The 26430-nt window shown below is 32.8% G+C and overlaps 1 protein-coding gene across 2 annotated transcripts in view; it reads right to left on the bottom strand.

Moving 5' to 3' along the window:
- LOC118186443 (BUB3-interacting and GLEBS motif-containing protein ZNF207-like) overlaps positions 1 to 26430 on the bottom strand; it is a 68191-nt gene that overhangs the window by 36312 nt on the left and 5449 nt on the right. The window contains exons 3-8 of one of the 2 annotated variants that reach the window (XM_035356545.2): positions 25786 to 25924; positions 20526 to 20714; positions 16790 to 16816; positions 9593 to 9620; positions 4789 to 4903; positions 1629 to 1749 (exon numbers count right to left, since the gene is read on the bottom strand). In XM_035356545.2, the coding sequence (XP_035212436.1) occupies positions 1629 to 1749; positions 4789 to 4903; positions 9593 to 9620; positions 16790 to 16816; positions 20526 to 20714; positions 25786 to 25924 (619 nt within the window). The remainder of the gene's footprint in view (positions 1 to 1628; positions 1750 to 4788; positions 4904 to 9592; positions 9621 to 16789; positions 16817 to 20525; positions 20715 to 25785; positions 25925 to 26430) is intronic. The other variant, XM_035356546.2, reaches the window with a different exon arrangement.

Below are 26430 nucleotides of genomic sequence, written 5' to 3'. Positions count from 1 at the left end.
AGAAGCAACTCAGAAGTTTATTAGGCCTATGCAACTATTATAGAGACCGTATTCCAAAATATTCTGAATTAGTATATCCACTTACTGAACTTACAAAGAAGAAGATACCTGAGGAAATACCTTGGAAAGAAGAGCACAACATTGCTTTCGAGAAACTCAAGAATGCTCTGATTAAAGCTCCATCGTTATATACATCAGTTTTTGAGCAACCATTCATTATACATTGTGATGCCTCACAAATAGGAGTTGCAGCATCTTTGCCACTAAATTTCAATGAACGCAATTATCCCATAGCCTATGCAAGTCAGAAGTTAACTCGAGCTCAGCAATAGTGGTCTACTATTAAAAGAGAAGCATATGCTATTGTGTGGAGTTTGAAAAAATTTGAAACCTGGATTTTTGGATCCAAAGTTTAACTTTACACTGACCATAATCCTTCACTTTACCTGACAAAATGTGCACCGCAATCATCTAGATTACAACGTTGGGCTTTTGCTTTGCAAAAATACGAAATAGACATGGAACATCTACCAGGAGTCAAAATGGGTAATGCAGATGCTTTATCCAGACTGATAGGAGGATGAATATCCTTTTTATTTATTTCTTTTTATGGACCAAAAATATTTATAGACAATTCATAAAGACTTTAATTTTGGTCTTTAGATTAATTATTTTCTTTGGTCTTTAGATTAATTATTTTCTTTAAAACTTATTGCAAGATATATCTATATTAGGAGTTACTGAAATTAGTTACAGCAATTAGATGATTTAAGTGTAGCATTCTTAACCATTTAGAAGTTTTTCTCTAAAATGTATACTTCTGAGAGTTAACTCTTTTGTTATGCAAATGTTGTAATATTTTATATTTTCTTTTAGTTGATTAGTAGTTAAAATGTTGAATTGTGAGCACCAGGCTTTGTTATGAGAATGTGTTTGGACATCCTGCCCAACCACAATCTTAGGGGTAAGGTGTAGTGCCTGGCCCTCCGAAACTGTAACCCTGAAAATAGGTAGCGCCCTCTAGGCAGAAAAACGGTAAGTTGGAGACTGGCTTTCGGTGGGAGAGGCCGAATGCTCAGTATGGTAATTTTATAAATTTAACAATCCTATTACCTTATATATTTCTATTTGTACAAAGTGTATATAGTTTACGTTGACGGTGTGAATAAATTAAAAGATAAATCTCAGTCTATTAATTACGGCACCGGACACGGCTGGATCTTACAGCAGGATTATTTCTGAAAAAGTAAGAGACTTGTGAGCATACTGGTATACAGAACTTAATCCATGCATTTAAAATCTTAAGCCTGTTTGAAATGAAAGAAATACAGAAGTATTGAAACCATGACTTAAAATGATAGCAATATTTATTTAAAATTTTTTTAACATTTTGCATAAATTGGTTCATATAATTCAAAAAGTGCACAATGCTTGCAATTTCATAATTAGCAACCCAAACAATAAAATATATGCACCACATATGATCAAAACAATCAATTAAGACCACCCACTTGATTGATAAACCACAAGACAAGTGGGTGGAAGCATAAAAATAATATACAGTTGGATGAATACATCATGCAAATATTTATGTGCAAAAAAGACCATAGATTTAACCATCAACATACCTGATGTACTAGGAGATGCACTTCCACTATAAGCTGGAAATGTTGGTCGTGTCTGAGTAGTTACTAATGGTTTGAAATCTGTTCCCACAGGTACATGAGATGTTGTTGATGATGATGAAGTCTAAAATTAAGCAGATTACACATAATAATTAAAAGGATAACTGAGAGCCTTATATAGTTACATAACTCAAGAATACACAAAATTAAAGCACTAATACTCTACAGAATGTAAATAGAAAATAATAAATATATTAAAAAAATTTGGTACTTTTCAATTATCCACATCCTGATTTTCAACATTCAACAGAATAGCCATGTTTGGCATATTATCAGATATGTATGTGATAACAATTAAGGCACGCATGCGTATACCACACCCCTGCATTTATGTACTGATTAGTGACCCCTTCCCCAAATGCATTTTTTTAAAATACACTTACTGTAAAAATGTAATTACTGACCCTAAAACTTTTACTTTTTCTCATAAAATTCCTTGTTTCTTAGAAAATGCTTCCTTTTATTTTTGATGAAGAAAACAGTATCTATGAACTGAAAACATAACGAATGTAATTTTTCATTAATTCGTGAAGTCAGCCATGAAATATAAACAGGTGTGGATAATCAGAAAATATCAAAAATTCTTTAATTATTTCTATCTTAATACTTATTTCTAATAATTATACGCTGTGACTAAAAAACATATTAAGTTAATACTGTTGCATTCTTGTGGGTTCGTGGATATGGCGTGATTAATGACAATATTTGATGAAGAATAAAACACAATTTATTACCCAGTATTAATCAGGACAGCTCCAAAAACACATTTACAGTTGTTGAAAAATTATGACAAGCATGCTGAAACAATCAGCAACATAGCCTTCAGGCTATAATGGTGAAGATAGCTTCACAGCAAAGCACTAGAATACAGCTCCTGATTTGGTTCGGTCGTTCTTGGAACTCGATGTACTTTCAAGACTCTCCACACTACAACTCGTGATACACTCTACACTCTGTGTATAGACAGGGTTTGTATAGCTTTTGGCCTGCCTTCGAGAACATTCTGAGCCAAACCAGCAAGAATTTGCTCTACAATGTTCTCCATCCGTCTATGGCATATCACCAATTTTGTCGCCAAATGGGTAATTTCATACCAAATCTAGCAACCCTAAACCAGTTTGCGGGGGAAACTATCTTACTGCGGCTGAACATTTCCTAACAATACAATTAAAAAAACAAACTAGGTTTTTGAAAAATAGTAAAATGTTATCATATTGAATGATTCAATCGAAACTATTTTTAACAATAAAAAAATATTTTTTTGCAAGATTTTCTTAAAACCTGAAATTTAAAATCTTACTCAATGCAACAGATATACAACATTAAATGGCCTAAGCATGGACAAGAATGAACAGATTACTTCCCTCCCCTTCCCCCAAAACTGCATGCACATCATTATCCTCAACATATAAACTTTAGATTTTTCTCCCTTCTTTCAGCTTTTTTTTTTTATTATGTAAAATATAGACATAACTGTTAAATATTAATGCAGAAATAGCAGTTTCTGCTGATTACAAACAGATGACAAAAATAAACAACAGAAGTTAACACATAAAGAAATCAAGTACAAAGCTTACTTCTGTACAATTTGCTTTGGCTTTGATCTTAAACATCAAAGCATTTGCTAATATGAATACTGTTATTTTAATAAAGACAGCTGCTTTTAACTTATTGTGCAGGTATTCTTTTGAATGTATTCCCTCTGTGCTGGGTTAATAAATATCAGGAGTACATTTTTATAATATATAAAAGGCATCTTGTTGACATTTTTCAGGAAAGTGATTCATTGTTCTACATGTTCAGAAAAAAATATTATCAGTTAACAGGTTAAATACACTGCTTTTTTTAACTTTAAATCTCTGGCTTCTTTTATCAAGCCTAAAAAGGTCCCATAATCAGAAATGACCTTTGTGGATGAGAAAGTTAAGATCATTTCAAACTAACTTGAAATAAGGAGAAACCTGTGATTTTTAATATATACAAAATTTACATATTTAGATGTTATATAAAAATGGGAAAATGAAGCTTTCTCTTCAACCATCTCAGCTTTAAACTAACATGACTATTTCATAAGTGGCTTCTCTACAATATCCATTTCAAATACATCACTTTCCCCAGGGGAAGGAAAACCCAGCAAAATAATATAGCTGCCAAACTTGAAATATGAAAAACGAGAGTTTATGGAGGTTCTCATGCTGCTACATAATTTAAAAAGAAAACTCTAAATTTATTTTATAAAACATGATTACGGTTATTGAACAATTTATAGTACTGTTCTGATGTAAAATATGTAAGTATTGAATTAGACAGTCTGAATTTTATGCCCTTTGGCTAATTTTATTTTGTTATTTTCTTATACTTTATACTGAGAAAATTTGGACTAGGCAAGAAAAGCTTTAAATTATAAAAGCACTTTTAAAACCAATTAAAAATAAAATTAATATATATAACTACTGCATGGATAAACTTACCCATTTATGCTAGTGGCATTATGCCTAACATTAACCCACAACTTATTCATGTAAAACAAAGTTAAATATGAATACTGACAGATTAAACGAAGGTTGATAAAAAGTTCTAAGTACAGCAGATTAAAACAATTTAGATCAAATAAAATTTAATATGAAAAATTATGTTTAATTTGCAGAATTTCATAGAAAATTCTGTAAATGTCTATAGTAAATTACAATAACTCCGATCAAATAAAACGTAACAACAAAAGTTATGCTAACATAATTTTTTTTTTTAAATTACAAGGGGCTGGGGGATGAAATTGCACAGTTAAAGTCTCATTAATTGAAAATAAATTTCATTTATTACTGAGAAATATTTTCCTTGATAAAAGCTAAAATAAAGACTGGGTAGTTTTCAGCTATATAACACGGATTTTGAACCCTAAGTTGTTATTTCTATGGTTTATTTCACCCCCACCAAAGAAGGCTGCTTATATATGCAAGGATCTAAAATATATTAACTCTTTCACTTTAAATTCATGAAATCAGATATTACAATTCTTAACATTCAATGTCTTATTCTTAATATAACTACAAACTAATTCTTAATATACTCATATTAAATGTCTTTAAAGTGCTTTTGCAAATACCTGAGCAACAGCAGCTGGAAATAGAGGTTTAGGTGGTGCATGCACTGTACTTGCAAGTGTAGATGGTGGAATCATTGGACCACGGGGCATACCTCCTACCATAGGCAAAGTACCACTGAAAATTAAATCAAAATACTTAAAATAACATAACTGAGTAAAAATTATACTAAGAGTAGAAATACTTAAAAACACGTAAAATTTGATAATAATCGCTTTCTATAATTTTAGTACGAGTGAAAAAAAAAAAAAAAAGATGTTCATTTGCAGAGAGGCAGAACAATGCCAAGTGAAGCCAGGAGAGCTTTTATTTAATCTATTGGCAGATTGGTGAAAAGACAAACTGAAGTTTATGATTTAAGTTCTTGTAATTCCTCTGAGAAGTTAATACTTTCACCATATGCAAAATCTTTTAAATGCTTTAAAAAACGTGATGTTACAGAATAATGCATATGGTGCAAAATATTAACAAATTTCAAAATTTTCTTATGGATTCACATTAATGTAGTGTTACATCCTGTTTTAAGAATATGAACTTTATTTGGGCTCAGCATTTTTTCATAATATAATATGGAGAGTACAGATTCTTAATTTCCTTCAGGCACTAAAATAAAATACCTCCATACTGAATAAAAATAATTTTTTAGCATAAATTTGTATGATCCATAATTTGACTCTTCTCTTTTTGCTTGGCATGCATCTCAAAGGAAACATTTCTGATTTTAAACCTACTGAATAATTTATTTCTCTGACTTCAACCAGGTACATCATTATTTATTATTATTTGCTTTCATCACCCCTTAGCTATCAACACACAACAGCTTGAGAAATGACTCAGCGATGTCCAAACAATTTTTTTAAATTTAATTATTAAATACCAAACAGTAGGGTAATCTTTTATGTTGACTTTATTACCTGGTGAAGATTACAAATGTAGCTAACTGTGCTGTGTGTTATCAGGAGAAACTTACCCAAAATGTCTTTCCATATGCAAAAAACAGAATTTGTAAATGATACTCAAAGGTGAAAAGATTATATTTAGTATTGTTTGAACTGATTTTGTTATTCAGATAAGCCCTGAAATGGCACCAGAGCTGATGCAGGGGAATTTAGGAACAGCAAATTACAAATTTTTTTAATTTTGAGAAGCACCGAGCAACAAAACTCACAGATGGCAAAGTTTTTAGAATTTATGACCTGCAGAGACTGCATCAGACCACAAAGTGTCTAGCTGGGACTCTGGATAAACCTTAAGTAGGAATTTATGTGAGTAGCAGGAGTGCGACAACTCAACACAACTAATGGTATTGGAGTGAGACGAATGATGGACGATGTAAGCAAAAGAGAACAGTCATGTTTTAGACTAAGATGTATTAATAGATGACGGAGCTGTTAACTTCTCAATCATAACTCATTTTCCATTTGTAAATACTCATCACTGTATCTCCATTTAATAACTTAACAAATACTTAGTCACCTAAATGTGTGTTGTCAGCGTAGAAATCCTCTAGATGTTGAGTTTACATGGGCTCTTCGACCGATTCTTCTTCAGTAAAGGTAAGCTTTCTTTAAGAATCAAATAAAGAATCTTTTGAATTCAATTTTAATGCAGTAAAATTAAAGAATCTTTGAATTCAATTTTGATGAACTGAAATTATATTTTTACCATTAGAACGTACTGTGTTAAAACCAGAACTTTTGTTTTCGAAATTGAAACTCAATTTTCATTTTATTGTATTAACTTGTTTCTCAATTTTGTTCTATGAAATCGTTAAGCTGTGACAATGTCAACTCTAAATGATATACCACATATAGCTAAATCTTTAAAATCAGCTTCCACGAAAGCAATTAAGCTCCTACATAAATTTGTGTTTGGTCAAGAAGGCACCGAGCAAACTGCAAATGACTTTATGAATTCACAAGACTAGCTAGCTCTTTTCCCACTGCCGAAGTTAAGTAATGTTAAGTTAAATATTTTCACTCTGGCAGATCTAATTCCGATTCTTAATGTTCTGAATTTATAATGCGCCATTTCCACTGATGAATGTTATACTACAATTGTGAATGCTTTAACTAATTTCGATTTGTTATTAGAAACTACTATTTTCGATTCTGACAGTGAATTAGAAAACCCAGAACAAAAATTAATTGGCGGAAAATGAACAACTTCCCTTTTCACAGAAGACTCTTGATGATGAAGCACCAGATACTAGAACTCTCTATTTGGAAATTTTGCCTACTGATATCACTACTGATATCACTCTTGATGATGAAGCACCAGATACTAGAACTCTCTATTTGGAAATTTTGCCTACTGATATCACTACAGAAGAAATCAAAGCTTTCTCTTCTGATATTTCAGATACTGCTATGCCGAAAAAAGATGCAAAGACCAGGAAGAAAAGAGATATAAACCAAGGAAAATATTTCTCTCTGACATTCCAGCTGATACCACAATTTCTCAGATTGCCGAACATCTCAGATAACTCTGAATTTATCCCCTGTACATCCAAATGCTACCATAAGTTACATGCAGGAAAAAGATGCAGTTGAAGCTTTTGTGGCAACAAAGAATGCTGAAATACTTGGAAGAAAAATTACTGTTTCATATTGTTTAGCTACTTCATGTCCAAAGAAATGCAAGAAAAGAGACTGGATGTATAAATGAAGAAAATTTAAACGGACTTCAAAGACATTGTAATTGCTGATGCAGCAAGATGATGAAAAGGCTGCATTATGCATTGAAGCTCAACCGAACATCCTCTGTTTAGAGCAATCAAATATACCACAGTTTAAGAAATATCGCAAACCTGCCTGCAAATATAAACTTGGGAGACCAAATGCCAATCCGACTTGGACTGCAATATCGACCTGAATTTGGAACTAGAATCAAACTCCGTCTCTGATTTTTTGGACTCTACAAAGTCACAGCTGTTAAGCCAAATGACCGTTATGAGGTAGAGAAAGTTGGAATACATGAAGGTCCTAACAAAACTTCTAGAGCTGCTGATCTGATGAAACTATGGGCTTTTTAAGGATGAACTCTTAATTCAGAATTGGTATACCATACAATCGGACATTCTATTTAGTATTTACTACCTTTCATGCCTTTTCCTGTTAATTTTTTTTAATTAGTTGAAAAGCTTTTTTTTCTCCCTACATAGAATTTTTATATATACAGGATTTATTAAGATGTTCAATTATTTTTCTTTTTTTGCCTTGCCAAGATATCCCAGATATGCTCCTAAAGACGCTTGAGCAATTAAGACGATTTGGAGAAATAACATTTCTTTTCCCCTCAAGATGATGCATTGACACTCCAAGAAAATGATGTTTCTTTTTTTTTAAATCCTCAGAACATTCCAAGATGATACATCCAAAAGAACATTTTTTTCTTTTTTTAATTACTCTTTTCAGATTTTGCTGTAACTCCATCATCGCCAGGAGGCTCTGTCGTGTCAGGATACCTGAGTGTGAGTAGCAGGAGTGTGACAACTCAACACAACTAACGGTATCGGAGTGAGACGAATGATGGATGATGTAAGCAAAAGAGAACAGTCATGTTTTCGACTAAGACGTATTAACAGATGACGAAGCTGTTAACTTCTCAATTACAATTCTTTTTCCATTTGTAAATACTCATCACTGTATCTCCATCAATAAATACCTAGTCACATAAATGTGTGTCGTCAGCGTAGAAATCCCCTAGACGCCGAGTTTACATTTATTTATTAAATGCTCAGAGAAGCTTTAAGCATGCACAGACAACAGGCGTGAGTATAATAAATGACTAAATACATGCTTAACTTCATTATTGTATGACAGAAGCAAAACAAAATTTAATGGAACATCCCTTTAATAACCAACAGTACATAACGTATGCTCATTAAGCTTTATGATTATAGCTGCAAATTTCAAGGTTTTCAGTTGTCACAAACGCAAAATTTTTCAATTAATGGAAATTCTGAAGAAATGTGGAGAAGAGATAAATGATAACAGAAGTTTTCAATTGTGATGACAAAGGTTGATTTGATTTAGTTGATTGATGATTCCAATCAACTAAAGGAAAATCCAGACAACATCATAACTAACTGTGAAGAAAGTGACAGAGGAGTTCTTAAGCATGAAAAAACTTCGACTGACAATTAAATGGGAATTCTTGACACGGAAATTACAAGACTTGACCAGTAGAACTTTATAAGCAGATAAGAATATACACCATATACAGAATTAAAGAGAAAGTATTAGCACACACACACACACACACACAAAAAAAAAAAAAAAAAAAAAAAAAAAAAATGAAGCAACGTAAACAACTTACATTGAAAGAAGCAAAAAAATAAATAATGATTTTTTTCTTTGGTAAATTTCGATTCCCTTACACTCATAAATCACTATTTCATATCTTTAATTTTATAATTTCTACCTGTCACCTTACTGGATTTAAACTGATGATATAATGTTTGGAAAAATCCAAAATAGCTGAAGTCCCAATGAGTCTGAATCTCAGAATTTGTACTGCATTTCTGAGTAATTTCTTTCTATTCAAAAGAATTTCTTTTGCAGCTATTTTAATTCTACGCTGACGACACATACAGAGATGAAAATAACAGTTTGTCTTATCGTTCCCCGAGCAACTATTAAAGAACACAAAAATAAAAATCAACTCGACAAATCCTGAGTAAAACTGTTTTACAGATTAAATGTTTCAACTCCAAAAGCATGCATATTAGTGTCATTAGCACCAAGAAAGGCTAGGACATGGACAGAATATAATTAAAAAAAAAAAAAAAAAATCAAAACTTACCCAGGACCCATGAAGCCTGGTCCCATGCCTGAAAAATAAAGCAATAATTATTAACAACACAACAAAGATGCTTAAAAATTATTTGAACAGAATTTACTAGAAAATTTGTAAATAGTTAAATATTCATTTTCAATTTATACATGCAGTCTGTCTGGAAAATTTGTAGACTGATGATGGTATATACAGAGTCTAAAATTAAATGATCAGCCTAATTTAAGTGGAATAAAGTGTGATTGATGGCATAAAAGCATTCAGCTGCACTTGTTAATAAAATATTGCTCAATTGTTGTACTGCATGCAGCATGATTGAAGATAAACTCCTAAAATGATTATTGAAGAGTTTAAATTAGGATAAATGACTGTTCACAATTTTTATCAGAAATGGGAACTGAGAAAACTATGTGCAAAAATTACTGGTCAAACCATGGTTCGCTTTAATAGACAATTAATGGATGAATTGGGGTGGAGGGTGGGAAATCTAAAATTACAATTAAGAGATAATTTTTTTTGTAAACATTTATGGAACTGCACCTTAAATCTTTCCAGAAGGATAACTATAACTTACTATATGAATACCTTAAGAGCCTACGAGATCACGTACAGTGTATGCTATTATAAGTGATGGAAGGAAGACCTTTTATATCATGATAATGTATCATAATATGCAGCAGTAGTTGTTCCTTAATTCTTAGTTTACAATTCAATCTATGCAGTCAAATATTCTTTCCATTCCTATCAGACTTTTCGTTAAAAAAAAAAAAAAAAAAAAAAAAAAAAAATTGCTGACGCAGCATTTGGAAGATTTAGTAATAACTGAAATTATGAAGCATTTGATGAAATATTAGAAATTATATCTCCAGCAGTAGTAGAAACTACACTGACAAGAGTGCATTAACAGTGGAGGGGATTGCTTCAAAGTATTATACACTTTGTCTACAAATTTTTTACACAGACTATATATATGTATGTATCATTTTTTAAAAGAAAACTGTAAATATTTTAATATATAAAATAATTTTTTAATATAAATTTGTATAAATATGCATACTAAAAGGCAGAGAAAAATGTCCAGCAATTAATTAGACAAAAAACTTACAATAACTGGTCTTACACCACAGAAGGATTCACTCATTAAGAAATTTTTTGAAACACTTAATATCATGATCTAATAAAACGAAAGAAATTAGTATCAAATCAAAACTAATTTTTTAAATAAGAGGAGAATAAAAAACAGAATATGAAGTCACAAATACATAAAACTAGTAAAAATACTGTTGAAAAAATCAAGCAGTCTTATAATGCATTAAAAAAAATTGGATATCCATGTAAAGTCAATCACGAATTTTTCAAAAAAGTTAAACAAGGATAAAACAGCAAGTGGAATGTTTTCCCTTAATTACTAAAAAAGGGATCAACTGGCAGACAGCTGGAAATCATTTATCCAAAGATTATCTGTCTTAGAGGGATGTTTTCTGGGAAAAATTAAAACTGGCTCGCAATCATGACACACATGGGGAAAATTACCAAATGCAATCAGTAACAGCTGAGACTGATTTATAAATTTTCAGTAGATTTGTTCACTTGGCTATTAAGCAAGAGGCAATGTTGACATGATAATGCAAGAAAAGATATCTTCTGTAAAGATACTGAGCAGAAATGCTCCAGTCAATGGAAATTGTTTAAAAAAATATTAATAGATAACAGCAATTAAACAATCATTAATATGCATCTCTAAATATATTACACTTATTACCTTCAGAGCAAAACTACATAAAAACAGAGGGGACTATTTAAACAATCATTAATATGCATCTCTAAATATATTACACTTATTACCTTCAGAGCAAAACTACATAAAAACAGAGGGGACTATTTAAATCAATAACTCTAGAACATTTTATTGATAAATTTTGCTGTTAAAAACCTTGCCTATCTTGTTTCATTTATTCATTCTTTCACAATAAAAGCAAGGTATAAAAGGTACATATCAGAATGGAGAGTAATTTGTACCTCTACCTTGCAGACATATACACTTATAAAAATTAAAAACTTCTAAAAAACATATCATGAGAAGAGATTATCAGCATGTGATCCTCAAGAGAAAAATAAAACATTTGAATAAAGTTTTATTCTGAAGTAATGGAAATAGTGGTAAACAATCAAATGTAATAATAAATTTTTAAGCCAACAATTCAGCACAAAGATGTAAATGGCAAGCAAGAAAATTAATCCATCTAATTTCTTAGGCTAGCTTAGGCCTGAGAACAGATGATGAATTGCATCAAGTGGATATTTTCCAACTAGAACATTTTAACGTGAGACAAAAACCTTAAAAGTCAGTGAAAGCTGTTAGTTGTAAATAAAACTATATTCAGATAATGAAAATAAAATTTACCAAACTTCATGATTTGCTTGCATAAAAAGAGGAAACAAAAATTATTTTCATCCCAACCTCTCTGCAGGAGTGGGGTTTAGATTATTGCAAAGTATGTAAAGGCTATCAGAATAAGGGAAAGCATGCTTCTAGAGAAGACTTCCTAAAGAAACTGGCTCATATTCACATTAAATATGGGAAACAACTACAAAAACGTCCAAGCAGCCAGCCCATTTACCAGGATTTTAAACCAGGATGAACTACACTGAGAAGACAGGAGACATCACAACAAAATTTATTTAGTAGATAACATGTTGACCAAGTATCAAATGATTAAATTTATAGACTTCTGCGAAGTGCGGTTCCTTCCAGAATCAGTAGCCAGAGTAGCCGCCATTGTTGGAGATCCCCACTGCCACACGCCTCGGCATTGATTCAAATAGACTTTGGATGCGTTCTTGGGGTACAGCAGACCAAGCAGCTTCCACACGTTGCCAAAGTTGATCTGGTGAGGCAGCTTGGGACGTAATCTGGGTCAATCGTTCAGCAACCATGGATTACATGTTTTCTATCAGCGAAAGATCCGGAGAGCGAGCCGGCCAGAGAAGCAATTCAATCTGGCGATTGACGAAGAACCCTTCCACAATGCGTGCCACATGTGATCGCGCATTATCCTGTTGAAATATAGCTGTGGGCAAGCCCTGAAGGTAAGGAAGGACAACTGGCTCTAACACCTTGGAGATGTAGACACCTTGTAACTGGCTGTTTAAAGCACCGGCAATGTGTATTAGAGGAGTGCAAGAGTGATATCCAATACCGCCCCATACCATAATACCCTGTGCAGGACCAGTGTGGCGGTGCATAATGCAGCTGTTCAGCATCCTCTCTCCACGGTGTTCTCCAGGCTCGAATCTGACCATCGTGGTGTTGTAGACAGAAGCGTGACTCCTCAGTAAAGACAATTTCATTCCATTCTGCCGTTCACATCCTTCTTTCAAAGCACCATCGGCAGCAGAGACGTCTGTGGTTCTGCGTCAAGGGTAGACGAAGCAATGGACGTCTTGCAGACACACCACTCTGCTGTAAACGGCTTCGAATAGTACGCGCAGACACTGGATGATGCGTTACAGATTGAATGTACTGTGCTATGGTTTGTGATGTGACTGAGCGATCCGTCACTGCAATGCGCACAATGTTCCTTTGTCATCATGTGAAGTGGTGCACTGAGGTGGATGCGATCGAACACGTCGGTCCGTTGTACCCTCCTGCATCCAACGATCACATATCCGCATTACAGTTTGGTTTCGTCCAACATGACTACCGATTTCCCTGAAAGATAATACACACTCTCGGTAGGCCACTATCCTTCCTCTGTTGAACTTGAATACTTGATCAAATGATGATCGCTGTTTACTATGAGGCATAATTGATTGTTTTTTTGAAAAAAAAAAAACCACAAGAAAAACACAATTGCCGAACTTGAAATCGTCGAAAACTCCAAGCCTTAAATAGCACTTTGAAGTGGCGCCACAGGCGCACGTGATGTGCGTCTGCGCTGAAATTCTAATCATTTACATATCTCACCTCTGCTAATGCATGTTGTAAATTTCATGTTATTTGCATGCTTCCTTCAGGGTGTTGCATTAACGGTGGCCAGCAGTGCAGTATATTCAGTGATTTTACTGCTCAGCTGTTAACGGACACAGTAAACACCGAAACATTATTTAAAAGTTTATCCCCTAATTTTTCTTTTTCTGAAACTATTAAATTTTAATAAAAAATGTAATACTGTTTCAAAAAGCTCCTCCACGAAATTTTAAGTACTTTCTAAGTTTAATGACCAGTTATATCAAAATAACAAATTTATGAAAATAGTTATTTCATAATTTTTATTAAAAATATTTTAAATTACCCAGTACAGTATACAGAAGTGTTATAAATTTCCATACATACACTGGTTTCCAAAAATTAAAGCGGAAAAGTACTGTGATAAAAAAAAAAAAAAAAAAAAATTCTGAATGATCTATAAATTACTTTTTTTTAAAAACAAATTACATTGTTTAGAATGACAAAATTGTTTAAATAAGAAATTCTTTATTTACTCATTACAGATTAACCATCAATGCTCTTTAAGAATATTATATATATACATCCTTCGTGGTTAAAGGAAACAGCACTTATATACTTTTGGATCATTTGCCTAAAAAATTCAATACAATGTTGAATCAGATTTAGTTCTAAAGTTTGACTTGGTTGACCATACACATAATGATATCCATCCACTGTTTCAATGGCCAAACAATGAATGAGTAAACTTTTAATAAGAATGCTTCCGGCAATGCCTCTGCACAAAAGGTCAAGAAATCTTTTATATTTAAATCATGTTCAACCAAAAGTTGATTGAGACTGTGATAAATTTCTGCAATGGTTTATTAGCATAAATATATTTTTGCAAATTGAAAAGTGGAACATAGCAGATATTGCATCAGTATACACAAACAACCTTGTCGATTAAACAAACATACAAGAATACACAAAATGAATGTACGAGGGTTGGAACTTTAATAGCGGCAACACAGCTGAAAAAATGCTACGCAACAAAACCAAAGAATATCACGTATACCACACGTAAACCACATATCTACCTTACCTCTCAGCAAAAAGACTCGTCCTGCCTACGACATGCGCATGCGGAGTGACACGAAGAACAGATCCTTGTATTAGCTTGCGGTCTAAAGTAAGTGTTGTCAGGATGTTTTCAAAAAAAAAAAAAAAAAAAAAAAAAAAAAAAGATGTTGGATAAAAATTGAATGTGCCAGAGGTCGTACAGCACGACAGTGTCATCAAGGGCTTCAAGAAGCTTGCGGGGAATCTGCATTGCCTTACAGAACCGTAGCAAGATGGGTGAAAGCATTCAATGAAGGACGCCAAAACGTGGCAAACATGCTGCAGCCAGGTCGTCCGAGTGTCAGCTATGCAGACGTGCAAGCTGTTGCCGCACTAATGGACAGTGATTGCCGCCAAACAATTCGTCAGCTGGCCGGACAAACAGGATTAGTGCATACGACTGTGCTGCACATTCTGAAGGAACGCCTGTCCATGAGAAAAATTGCTTCACGACGGGTTCCACATCAACTGACAGAAATGCAGAAATGGCTACGATACGTTGCTGCCCGAACCCACCTAGAGCGCGAAGGAGATGCTTTTTTACGCCGTATCATTACGCTGGATGAGACTTGGGCCTGATCGTACCAGCCAGAACTGAAACGGCAATCAAACGAATGGCGTCATCACGGGTCACCACGATGTTCGAAATTTCGTCAGAACCCCAGCAATGTGAAAGTTATGGTGATTCTCGTGTACGACTGTGATGGTGTCATCCTAACGCATACCGCTCCCCTACAGCAGACCGTCACTGCGTAGTATTACTGCTCATTTTTGGAGCACAATCTCCAACCAGCTTTGAGAAAAAAACGGCGAAACTTTCTGCAGAACGCTCCTCTCATTTTGCATGACAATGCTCGGCCGCATGCAGCGCAAGCTGTGACTGATTTGTTCAAGCGATGGGGCTGGGAAGTGCTTTACCATCCACCATACTCCCCAGATCTAAGCCAGTTCACACTATCAACAAAACAGGCGCTGCTACAGGTATTTTGCGACTTCCACATCGTTGGAAACAGGTTGTACACAATGCTGGCAACTATACTGAAGGACTGTAAAACATGGTGACATGAATCACTTTTGTATTCCTTGTAAATAAATAGTTGCCACTATTAAAGTTCCAACTCATACTAGTAAAGATCATTCTGTCCTGGGTTGGGCAAAAAAATTACTAATTGTCAATACATAATCACCTTGTCAGTTAAACATATATTCCACTGATCCATCAGATAATAAATAACATTAGTAAAGTCTTTTGATCATATATGGAACTATTTTTAAGACCTTACTGTCATCTGTGAACCAGCAACTCTCCAATGTTTTTTTAAGTGGGCCAAATATTTGCAAATCAAAGGGATAGTTGGGGAACTCCACCAGAAAAGAAAGCTAAGCTTATTGAAGTTATTAACTTTTGAATGCTTCTATGAGTTATACACAGGATAGGGCCCAGCAGCCTGAAAAACATGACATTATCACCTGAACCCAATCTAAAAAAACTCTTACATGGAATAATGTCATTACAACTACAATTCCACATTTGGGTGTTGCTGAAATATTGAGGTTTTATTAAGCAAAATATTTCCTTAATCTAAGAAGAATGCCACTACAAATGCCTATGAAGTTTAACATCTCCATATCACACACTGTCTGGAATCATTTTGCTGGATAAAAGTATTAGCTACCTAACATAAAAGCCTTGGTAACATGAAAAAAGTGTACATGAAAAATTTTATGCATACAGGTGATAGCAAATAATTTTTTTGGTCATATGTTTTCAATGTTTGGAAGTAACTTAAACAACTCATTTGAAATTTATTGTTATATATAATCATTTTAACATAGCTTAGAGATACATGTTCATGTTGGCATTATTTTACTGCTCATATAAAATAGCTGGAGGAAGAGGAGAATAGATTTTTTTTTTTTTTTAAGATGAGCTATCACAATGTTTCTTTAATTCGTGGAATCCAGTGTAATTTTAAATTTCATAATTTAAGACACAGCAGATCAAAATTTATTAGAAGTTTAAATTACATATAAAACATATGAACAGCATGAAACTATATGAAAATTAAAATTCTTGAAAGAGTAGATAGAATAAGAACCAGAAAAACCATTAGATATTTAACAGTTAAAAGGTAAAGAATAGTCATGATGCCCACCTTTGCTCATGCTGGTAGTTGGCAAGTCTTAAAAAGAAAGAGAAAGTTTTTATTTTGCACTAGGAAGATTTTTATGAAGTAATATTATAGAAAGACAAAAGATTAAAAAAAAAACACTAATGCATTTTACTTTAGAGAATAAAAAGCATATAAATACAAAAAATGAATATATGTAAAAAATAGAGTTCATATTAACAGAATTAAAAATTGATATTTTTGTTTATTTTAAAATGAAGATAACTGATTATTACTAGAAAAATTTATTTATATATAACAAAAGTACTATAACATAACAGTGGGTAACATAGCGGGTAATGTGTTCCCAAAATTTAATCTGAATAATAAAGAATATCATTAAAATAAAATACTCAAGTAATATACATATTTATGAATAAATTTAATTGATAAATAATGCAAGAAAGACACTGTAAAATTAAACAGAGAAACACAGTATTCTGCAGAGTATAATGTATTATATACAGCATCATGAAATGATATGTAAAATATAACATACACTGAAGTACATATTTTATATTTTCTCATATGAACAAAAGCATGGATTCCAATATGTTAAGCGAATTCTCAAAACATAAATGAGAAATAAAGACATGCAGTGTTTTAACTAAATAATGTAATAACTTTAAAGGATTGCAGAAATAATAATCAATTTTCCATTGACTACTATCACATTAGCAATTTTTAAGCATTGGTAATATCACTACTTACATTTCGGAGCCTTTATTATGGTAAATAAGAACTTCAAGAAAAGGAAAGTTGTCATAACATATCTAATAAGAATAGTATGAATGCTAGAAGCTAGAACAGAAGTGAATTTTTTGAAAGAAAAAGTATGATTATACAGTAATGATAAATCAAATACTCTACAACCATCAACAATCAACAGCTGAGTTTTTCCCCAACTTTCAAACTACGGTACGAGTTTAAAATATGAAAGTTGTTTTTTATAATTTGAGAATATGCATAAGATTCTGAAAGGATCCTTTCCTTTCATGCATTTAGTTACATCAGTACAAAATAAACATGAAGATGCACAGAAAGACAGTAATAGTTTATTTAAGGGCCTATGCGTCCGTTACATTAAGCCTATAGCCTTCACTTTCATTTCAAAATTAAAAAAAGTGTACAGTAATTTCCTTCCACCACAGGCGCTTCTAAATAAGAGGATCCACTTAAAAACATGGAAAAATTTACTTCATATATATTCCTTACCATCTTATTAATTTACCAGATTTAAACATACTCTCGAGAATAGAGCACAATTGTAACATTTTGTGCACTTAAATTACGACCCTTTAACAATTTTAAATTATTCATTTAAAATCAGAGTATTTCAAAGACATTTAAAATATATTGCATACATATGCAGAATGAAGTTCTATCAACCAAACACCTTGGAGACAAAATTTTGCGTGAAAATATTGAGCTTAAATACTTTTTCTTTTTTGTAAAACTGCAATTTCATTTATAAGATTTATAAATTTAGCCAAGAATTTTGTGTACATCTAGAGATTCAATAAATAAATTAAAAAAAAAAAGGGAGGGGAACTGAAAAGATCAGTTTCTCTTCAATGGGTAGCAACAAGAGAATTGCAAGCCTCAATATAATATGTAACAGTATAATTAAGATGATCCATGATGTTAGCCTCTAGAACAACAAGGATATCCACATTCTTTTCCACAACAATCTTCTAAACATAGGAGACTATCAGGAATGACTGGAATGAGTTCAGACACAGGCCATGTAGAGAGGCTGTGGCTAATTTCTACTGAGCACAGGACATGACTTGTCAAGCATCTCAGCAGAATAGGCACATTGAATAATAGCTAAAGCCTTGTTTTTAAAACAGACCTAGGAATAAACAGCACTTGCTCATCTGTCCAGACCTTAGTTACAACATAGTGGTGATGTTCTCCTGCTGTATTGGGTGGCCAGGAATTTTATGTTCTGAGTGCATGGTTGCTTCACCTCTAATCACACTTTTAAGATTTCCATTGTGAAATTTTTATGTCTCAATTTATTGGTATTGTAAAGTCTTGAATTTTAGTGTTGTAATGTTTAAAAGTTTTTATTATTGATTTTCGAATAAAGCCATAAGAAACAACAACAACAAGGGTCAGGAGGTTCAAGCAATTAACATCAACAAAATGTAAAGCTTATTTTCATTTTTCTTTTAAAAACATTTCATAAAATTTTAGGGCAATTAGCTTGAATGTAAAACTGGGAATGCTAACAAAATTTACTATGTTGACAGGTGACAGGTGACGGAGGACGGGGACGCCTGACGTATAACATAGGTAAACAGGCATATGTCCCACGTCCTCCACTATCTCGAAGAAGCAACTCGCTGGAGCCCCGTGAGGCTGCACCAGGAGTTTACATGGCCATACAGAGGCTAGATGTCGGGTAGTTTTTACATAGGACGTTGTTAATAACACAAAGTAACTTAAAAAGAATATAAAGGATAGCATTAAAACACTAATATAAGCTGAAACACATAGATATACAAAATTAAACGTTAAAGCATAAAAACACACTCGTAATTACGTAACATAAAGACATAAAAACACACTCGTAATTATGTAACATAAAGACATAAAAACACACACGAGAATACATATCATGACACATAGAATACATATGGAAACACGTAGAGCACATAAATGCAAATATTACACTCAGAAGAAACATGTGAGACATAGTAAGGTGTGGGTAAAGCAGTAGCGCTGTGCGGAAATATGCTCAGTTCCCATAATACATAATGTACATACTTTCATTAGGGGCTTCTGTTGCATGAATTACATATTTCGTTGCATACACTACATTCGTGCATTATACGGATATTATATATTTCGATAACACATCATTCCATTGGGTGCCCTGTGCTTTACACTGATAAACATGTCAGTAACATTATTTCTGCAAGTTGGTGGCTATTGAAAGCAGATGTTAACACGAGGCTCGAAATTGAATGTGGAATGTGTATTACAGAATGTGTACATACTGCGAATATCTAATAGTTGAGTACAATGTCTGCAGTACCATGCTACAGTGGCTCGCAAATGTCTTGCCCTAGGGCGTTGATTTGCTGTACAACCGCGCAGATACTCCTTATAGCTGGCGGGTGTTTGATTATGAAACGATAGTAAAGTGTTCTATCATTCATTGGATGTGGTAAGTGGTGGTTTGTTGTTAGACCGCAGTCAAATAGGTAGTGCTCGGGAGAACCTAGCATGCCACAGACACAATTGTCAGATGCTGAGATGCCATGACGCATAAAATAAGATGGAAATGGGCCATGACCCGTTATGTACTGTGTCAGTGGGGCTATTGTTATAAGACGTTCCGTGTCTACCTTTGGTAGGAAGTTATACGTCCTTCAATTATTATTCGTCCTTACTATGTTACTATTTACTATGTCATTATTCGTCCTTACTATGTAATTAGTTATTCGTCCTTACTATGTTGACATAACAACTTATAACAAATATTTCCAAGTTTTAGTTTACATGCACTAAAACAGATTTCAATTACATTTTCAGGTAGACTAAGATAAGCAGTTGAATTTTCATATATACATGTACACCTCTACAAATTAAGAGTTAGAAGAAACATCAATTTTATTTACATACGCTAATAAGAATTATCCGAAATTAATTTCTCTCTACATATCATAAACTGAAAATTATCTAACAAATTAAGAGAAAAATAAATTACCCATAGGCATTGGTCCTAAAGGACCAGGCATTGGAGGACCAAAACCCATACCCGGCATCCCTGGCATCATACCCGGCATAGGTGGCATTCCAGGCATCATCCCTGTCATAGAAGACATGCTTGGCATGTTAGGCATACCTTGATTGCTATTATCTGATTTGGTATCAAGATCTTCATCACTATCTGGAGCTAAAACAAAAGATTATTTAAGTATTAATTCTAAAACAGATCCATTTTGATTACTTAGATGTAAAACATGTTTCCCATATAGAGGGGCTTTCACAGTTTCCAACACCTTCAAATTCACCTACACAGCATCAGTTACCTTCTATATAATTCCTCTTCTTTCAAATTCCAAATTATGGCTTCCATATGCTCATATATGGTGGAAGAGTACATTATTTAAAATTCGATCACTCTAGATACTGTTGTTTTATCACAATGTGAGAAACATACACACATTTATGCATTTATACATATTTATTTACGTTCTTCACACTTAAACCATTAAATTCATTTCAACAGCAACATCACAAAATAATTTTAAAACAGCACGTCTTTAGAACTTTCAAAAAACAGTCTCATGTGATGGAGATAAAATTTTTTTTTTTTTCCTCCACACAGTTTTGCCAAGGCTAACTTTGAAATAGCCGAGTTTGTTAATCAAAAACGCATAAATACTTTGCAAAATATGAAATAGATAATAAAACCAATTCCAAATTTGACCTTCCAGATTCCCATATTCAGATGGAGACGTACCTTATTTAAAATTTGAGTCTCTAGGAGTCGTTGTTTTATCACAATGCGAGAAACATACATTTATGCAGCTTCTTCATTATTTAATTTCTTTAAATATAATACAGGCCTCTAATATTTGGTAGCAACAATTCAAAGCTTCTTCATTATTTAATTTCTTTAAATATAATACAGGCCTCTAATATTTGGTAGCAACAATTCAAAAATGATTTGCCATTTACAGTGAATCAAGGAAAAATGCAAAAACGAAATTAATAGCCCTTCTGGTTCTGGGCTAAAAAAAAAAAAAAAAAAAAAAAAAAAAGAGCAACACATATACAGTCAAAAGTCGTTAATCCGGACTCGTCGGGACTTCGGCGATTCTGGATTATCGATTTTTTCTGGATTATAGATCATCAGTTTAAATCTCGTAAGATGGCATGCAGAAATTCTAAAATTAAAAATATGAAACCGTAATTTATGAAATAAAGAACAATTATGATCTAAAGGGTATCAAAATTTGCAAAAAGAAAAAGCTTAATATTTATTTGTTTACTTTATTAAACATTTCTTTCAATGTAAGTTGTTTAAGTTGCTTCATTTTATGTGATAATACTTTCTCTTTAATTCTATAAACAGACATAATTTCTTGCTCAGTTACAAAGTCCCGCTGTTCAAGTCCCGTTAATTGCTGTGCCGAGAATACCGACTAACTTGTCAATCGAAATTTTTTCGTTTCCACTAACCTCTCTGTCACATTCTTCATGTCTTTATCCATTTTTTGCAGCAATTCCACTTTTTGTTTGTTGGACATCGAAACATACTTTCGTTTTGTAGATCATTTGGAAGTTCCAGCATCGGAAATTCTATTTGACATAATCGAAAGTTCAAGTTTACTTTTATAAAATTACTCTTACAGTCTGCAAAAAATAATAAGCGGGATCCAATTCGAAGATTAAGGAACAACGCAATCATTAACATTAACTGAAATAGATAATTAGATAATTTTATCTTACACCGTCCGTTATACATTAAGCGCGCAGGCGAAAACGTATTCTGCACTTGCGCACACGCATATGCGCAGTAGTCAAGGTCTTACGCTCACGCGTAAAACGCCTGTGCGCATGTGCCAACGCGGCGCATGCGCAGAAAGTTTTTAGCTTTGAGGTCCGGATTATAGATCATTCCGGATTATGGGTGTCCGAATTAACGACTTTTGACAGTATTTTTAAATAAACAATGCAAATTCGAAAACCTTATAAAAATTCAATAATGTACGAACATGTGGCAGCAGCGAAAATGCAACACAGTGCGACTATGTGGCGAGATATAAGAACATGCAGCAGGTGCTAATATGGCAAGGTATAAGAACAATCAAAGACTTAGGTGGCGAGATATCTTGATTGATTGATGATTCAATCTTGGAGGCCACTATAACAAGGACGTAATGTAAAATTTTGTAGGCTCAGTTTGTTCAATAAACAAAGATATACGAGAAAAATTACTTAAATATTAAATAAAAAAAGTAAATCAAATTTTGAAAAAATAGCTTCATCACGTTGCATTTATATCAATAAATGGTCACCATAAACTAAATAAAAGCTTATAAAAAAGGAATATTATAATAACCAGAACTTTATTGTGATGGAGATAGCATACATATTTTACACAAAAGAAATTTTCTTAACAAATCATCTGAATAAGCACTAATGGTAAAAGTATAGTTTAGGGTACTCCTTGGCGAAATTTGGTGGTACATGGATACTGATTTTGTGCAATTCTTCGACTCATTATTTTCGCTTGTGAAGCGGCGATTTTTGCAGCAAACATCACCGCTACACAAAGCCAAAATAACAAGACAAACAATTGCACAAACTCGGTACTCATGTATACATTGACTTATTTTCACTTAAAAAAAATTCCCAAATTGCACAAAAATGGCATTGCACACTCCTTTGACTTTATCCATGTACATGCCGACCTAGTTTCACTTTAAAAAAAATCCCCGAATTGCACAAAAATGGCATTGCACCCTCTTTTAACTTTATCCATGTACACGTCGACCTATTTTCACTTAAAAAAAAATCCCAGAATTGCACAAACTTGCATTGCGCACTCACTTTACTTTGTCCATGTACACATCGATATATTTTCACTTAAAAAGTCAAAGGAGCACCAAATTCTAAAATATAGGCAAACAAAAAATACATAATCTCAATAAAACAAATTTTAAACCAAACAATAAAATAATATAAAAAAGGAAAAACATGTTATACATTTAAGCACTACCGAAAGCAAATATTCACTTACCATGATTTTCGAGTTCGCTTCGTACACCCAGAGCCACGTAAAAATCAAAATATCAATCATGCTCAAAGACTTTTTTTCAAACCAGGTACTCTTTCTGATCGAACGCTTCACATAGTGACCATCTAAACCTTTCTTCCTATAAACCCATTCAAATCCATCTAAACGGTTTTTACGTTCAACTAGATGCATATCCTTCCTACATACAAGACACTTATAACGGCTACTAAGTAAACCTTCATTTACACACCAGTCAATTAAAGCTCTTTTCCCCTTTCGCTCCAAATCGTACAGAAAATTCAAATTAATCTTACTACATTCGGCCATTCTATGGTCTTAATCAAACCAACACACACCACAAAAACGCTTACAAAACATCCCATGATTCAAAATTTCCCAGAATCATGCACCCGATTCTGTCACAATAGGGTTTCCATAACATTCAACTACTCAGGCTACCATAAATGAAACAACAACTTGGCGATAAATCAAACAACAACTTCGCCATAATACAAGGGGTACCTTAAAGTCTACTCTACCCGAACTAATTTCTAAATTTAAGACTCATTATACATATTTTAAGAATTAGATCATTACATTACTTTCTTTGGTCTATAGTAGATGCCACTTAATGTTATTGCTTGGATATTGTTAATAGTTAATGTTACCATTGGGATATTGTTATCCAATTGCCAAACTGGAAATCAGCCATTATCCAATTTGCCCATTAGTATACACATTCGCATACATGTAAACACTTCACATATAGTGATCAAAAGTTTGGTAATCACGATCTAAATATTATAGAATAAACTTTTTAAATTGAAGTCCCCAAATATATTCAAAATAGTTTATAAAAATCAGCACATAAATGTTTCCAAGTAAAGATTATGTCACCAAACAGCTTGGTTTTTTTTTGCTGTGAATATCCATGCTAAAATAAGGTTACTTTTTTTGCCTAATTAAAAAAATTATACAGGCATGTTCTCTTCAAAAAAGGAAGGCACTGTCCACTCTGAGTTTTAAGATTAACCGTACAGAATCTGTCAAATAATTTCGAGAAACATGATGAACAGTTCATAAAAAAAACTTAAATTTTTCTAATTAAAAATGCTGTGAAAATATCTATTTATGTGTTTCTAGTTCTATTTATATTAGAGTTAAATTTGATTTTACATTTTTGATATACATTTTTTCTCCTCGTTTAATATTATCAAAATGGGCATAGACAAACATTATCCTTCTCGCTGCACAACTTTTTTATCACAATAGATTAAAAAATTGAGTATTATTTATTACATATTTCAGATTTAAACATACTTTAGAGTTAAAATGTGTAAAAAAAAAAAAAAAAAAAAAAAAAAAAAAAAAAAAAAACTATGAAAGAGTTTTTATTCAATACAGAATTAGATCATAAAAAAAGTTCTTGGAAAATTGAAATTGAAGAATAATCATACAAAAGCTAAATTTCGACAATTATTCTTGGTTAAATTACGATTTATTTTATGAAATACAGAGGTAAAATGTATATACTAATGACAATATGCAAAATACTAACAAAACATTATTGTAAATGAAGTTTGGTATGATAAGCTTTGAAACAAGGCTCGATGCAAAGTCCTACTTTACAGCCTTTGCATCAAATTCACATTTCTTTGTAATTTTTTTTTGCCAGTGTCAGATTTTTTAGCAACAAACGGCACACTGTCTACGAGGCTCGTTCTTCATGGGATTGGGGATATATGGCTAGCAAAATGTCCGGCAATTCATCTCATAGAATTGAGAGTTAAACTACAGACATCTTTGAGCTTTAAAAAGAGCATACAAAATGGTACAGAACATGCTTCGAAATATGGACAACTAATGCCATCTGTTAACCCAGAGCTGAATAAACATTTAAACATCAGAGAAAAGCCGAAATGAAAACACGAATGGGAAAAGAGCGGGTTGCACAGTCAAACAGATGGAAAAAATGCATCCCCGTGGAAATTGCAGGTTGCACAAATTTTCCCACTTCTACGTTGTCTGTGGAAATCGTGGGATATGCAGCGAGACGGTTATGCAGCTGTGTATAAGATAATTACTGTATAAGCTAATTACTATTGCTGATCTGCACAATATCTCAAAACTAAAAGGCTTTGTTAAACTAATTATTACAAATTATATTTGTAGAAGGTGAAAAATAAACTGTGGAAACTAAAAATTTATAATTACTCACCTCTGGAGTTGCCCTGCTTTTGCCGTTCATGTTCCCTCATATCTTCTTCAGGAATACCTTCCATTCCATAAATTTCTATATCTACACTATTTCTATTTGGCAAAGCATTTGGAACTTTATCGAGAGTATCTTTATGCACCTAAAAATGGGAGAAAATGTTTTTAACTGATGACAAAAGGCTTTACAGAGGCTTTTATATATAAAACTAAAATCTTGATGAATTTCAGTTTAGAAATAGATGTTTCAGGATAGAAGGATTACAGTGATGCCTTTAGTGCATTTCACATAATGCGATATAGTGCACTTTCTTTATGACAAAAAAATATGAAATGAACTAAATCCATATTATATTACAAGCGAAAAACCATCCAATGAATAGACTTTATAAATAATATTTATAAATATATTACTATAAAAAAAACATGGTTAGAGTAGAGAGAAAGGTACCCCCTTGTATTATTGTGAAGTTGTAGTTTCATTTATGATAGCCTGAGTAGTTGAATGTTATGGAAACTCTATTATGATGTTAATTGGTTGCATAATAGCGGCAAGTTTGTAAGGGTTTGTGGTGTGTATTTGTTAGGAAGTATATTGCTTGTTTTTTTTTTTTTGTTTAAACAGTAAAATGGCTGAATGTGGTAAGAT

Source organism: Stegodyphus dumicola, chromosome 5 (assembly GCF_044657685.1).
Source record: "Stegodyphus dumicola isolate Sdum_Otavi_A_Nest chromosome 5, ASM4465768v1".
Taxonomy (NCBI): domain Eukaryota; kingdom Metazoa; phylum Arthropoda; class Arachnida; order Araneae; family Eresidae; genus Stegodyphus; species Stegodyphus dumicola.
This window is presented reverse-complemented; position numbering and strand designations above follow the sequence as displayed.